At 31.1% G+C, this 2,017-nt stretch overlaps 1 protein-coding gene across 1 annotated transcript; it reads left to right on the top strand.

The window, feature by feature from the left end:
* Positions 1-838: 838 nt before the first annotated feature.
* Positions 839-1,959, top strand: LOC124890953 (the record flags this gene model as incomplete). Its single annotated transcript, XM_047402799.1, has 2 exons — positions 839-899; positions 1,665-1,959. Coding segments are annotated over exons 1-2 (343 nt in total), but the record flags the coding sequence as incomplete, so codon positions are not given.
* Between the last annotated feature and the right edge of the window lie 58 nt (positions 1,960-2,017).

Here is a 2,017-nt window from a genome sequence, read left to right as displayed (position 1 = left end):
AAAAATATTATCCTTGTGCATAGAGTAATAATACAAAAACATACTATCGTATGGATAATAAAAAGAACTATGGAAGGAGATGATTAGTAATAAAAAAAGTTCGCAAGGAGAAAATGAATATAAATAGAAGTTGTTTTTGAATTATTGTGAGTAATTTGAAGTGAAACAGTATTTTGATATTTTTCAAATTACTAAAAATTCCTAAATTTTTTGGCCAAACGTAACACCCAAAATATAGAGTAAAGCATCTAGTACTCCTAAATTAACCAAATTTGCTACGACATACTCCAACTTCATGCAGACCCTATTACCCTCAAAACTAAATTTTAGCGTATTTTATCATACTTTTATCTGACGTGGCATATTTTGTCAATCTTTTTAGCTGACATGACACTTTTAATGTGTGCTCCATTTTATATAATAAAGGCTCCACGTCGGTGATAAAAATATATTAAAATTGAGTTCAGGAGGTAATAAGACTATATCGTAGCAGCTTTAATCATAGTTCGAAATGATACTGGATGCTTATCTCAAAAAAATATAGTAGTATATATTGCAGATTATTGTTCCTCTAATTTTCAGCTTTTCATTTTTCAAGCTAATAGTTTTCTGGAGAGTACACAAAAACATAGAGGAACAAAGCAACTATATCAGAATTTTCATCAAGTGATAAAGGTTAGTCTCTATTAAACTTAGTTTGTTTAATTCTGTTACTAAGACTGTAGAAATAAAAATGATAAAGAAATTAATTTTATGCTTCTTTTTTCTTTTCACCTGATGAAGTTTTTATCTACTTTTTATACATCAGATCGTAAAATTTGGCTAGTAAAGCTTGAAAGACACTTACATTCATGGAAAAACAAGGAGAAATAGAGAAAGGGAAAACAAACAATTTTGAGGTATGTAATGATCACTGAACTTTACTTATGTATCTGTTAATTAATTACTTATATAAATCAATTTTGACTTAGTAAAATCATTGAACTTTACTTGTTTTATCAGTATAGTCACAAAATTAAACTTTTGTCACATTTTAGTCATTGAACTATGTGTTAATTATCCAGAAAATACAATTCACTAAAAGGTCAAATTTTTGTTCAGATTGTAAAATGGAGATTAGATGTCTATAAGTTTTGAAAGTAGAGGGGTAATTCAGGCCAGTTGTCCTTTAATTAAATTCATGTGGCTTTTGTTTTAACGAAAAAAAATAGAGAAATAATTTTAACATCAACTATTTCACTTCCATTAGTTAAAAACTACGTTGTGCGGACTCTTCACTTTGGATGACGCACCCGTGTTGGATTCTCCAAAACTACACTAGTTTTGACGAATCCGACATGCACCTGTTGATATTATTGAAGAGTCTGAGCAACATAGGTCAAAAAGGGCATACTGGAGTCACTGGTGTTATGCCACAAGTATAAATAGCCCATTTTTCATAGAAGATAAAGCATGTGACAAATATCCGATAATTTTGGATGAAGCATTAGGTCAGATAGATAACATAAATTTTCATAAGATATTCCTAAAGATTGATCTTCAAATTCATACATAATACATATGCATGTGTTGGTTGCTGTATAGAGTTGCCTGTATAGAGTAAATATTGCATGGTATATATGTTCAATATGAAAATTTTGATATAATGTTTGGTCATTTGGCAGGTGTCATTTTCTGCTCATCTCAAGGACGTTGTCAACGTTCTGGATTTCATGGAGAGGTTAAAGAATGAAGAAGGTCAAAATGCTGTCGACATGGCCAATCAAATTGAAGAGCTGAAATTTCAGCTGGCAGTTAGTTGTACATATGTCCAGCTTTCGCATTGTGATTTGGAAGAGTTTAAAGATGAAATGAGTGATTCAAGACAAAGGGTTGAGAATCTGCTTCGACAAATTTTGGTCGGATGTCAATACAACATGGATCATGTTCTTCCTAGACTCAGGGATAATATCGATGATTGTATCAGCTCTTGTTATCATTCTACATCAAGTGCTACCATGACTGACGAGCAGATATT

The sequence above is a fragment of the Capsicum annuum genome, unplaced genomic scaffold (genome assembly GCF_002878395.1).
Source record: "Capsicum annuum cultivar UCD-10X-F1 unplaced genomic scaffold, UCD10Xv1.1 ctg27710, whole genome shotgun sequence".
Taxonomy (NCBI): Eukaryota; Viridiplantae; Streptophyta; class Magnoliopsida; order Solanales; family Solanaceae; genus Capsicum; species Capsicum annuum.
The sequence above is the reverse complement of the archived record's forward strand: the minus strand, read 5'-3'. Positions and strand labels throughout refer to the sequence as shown.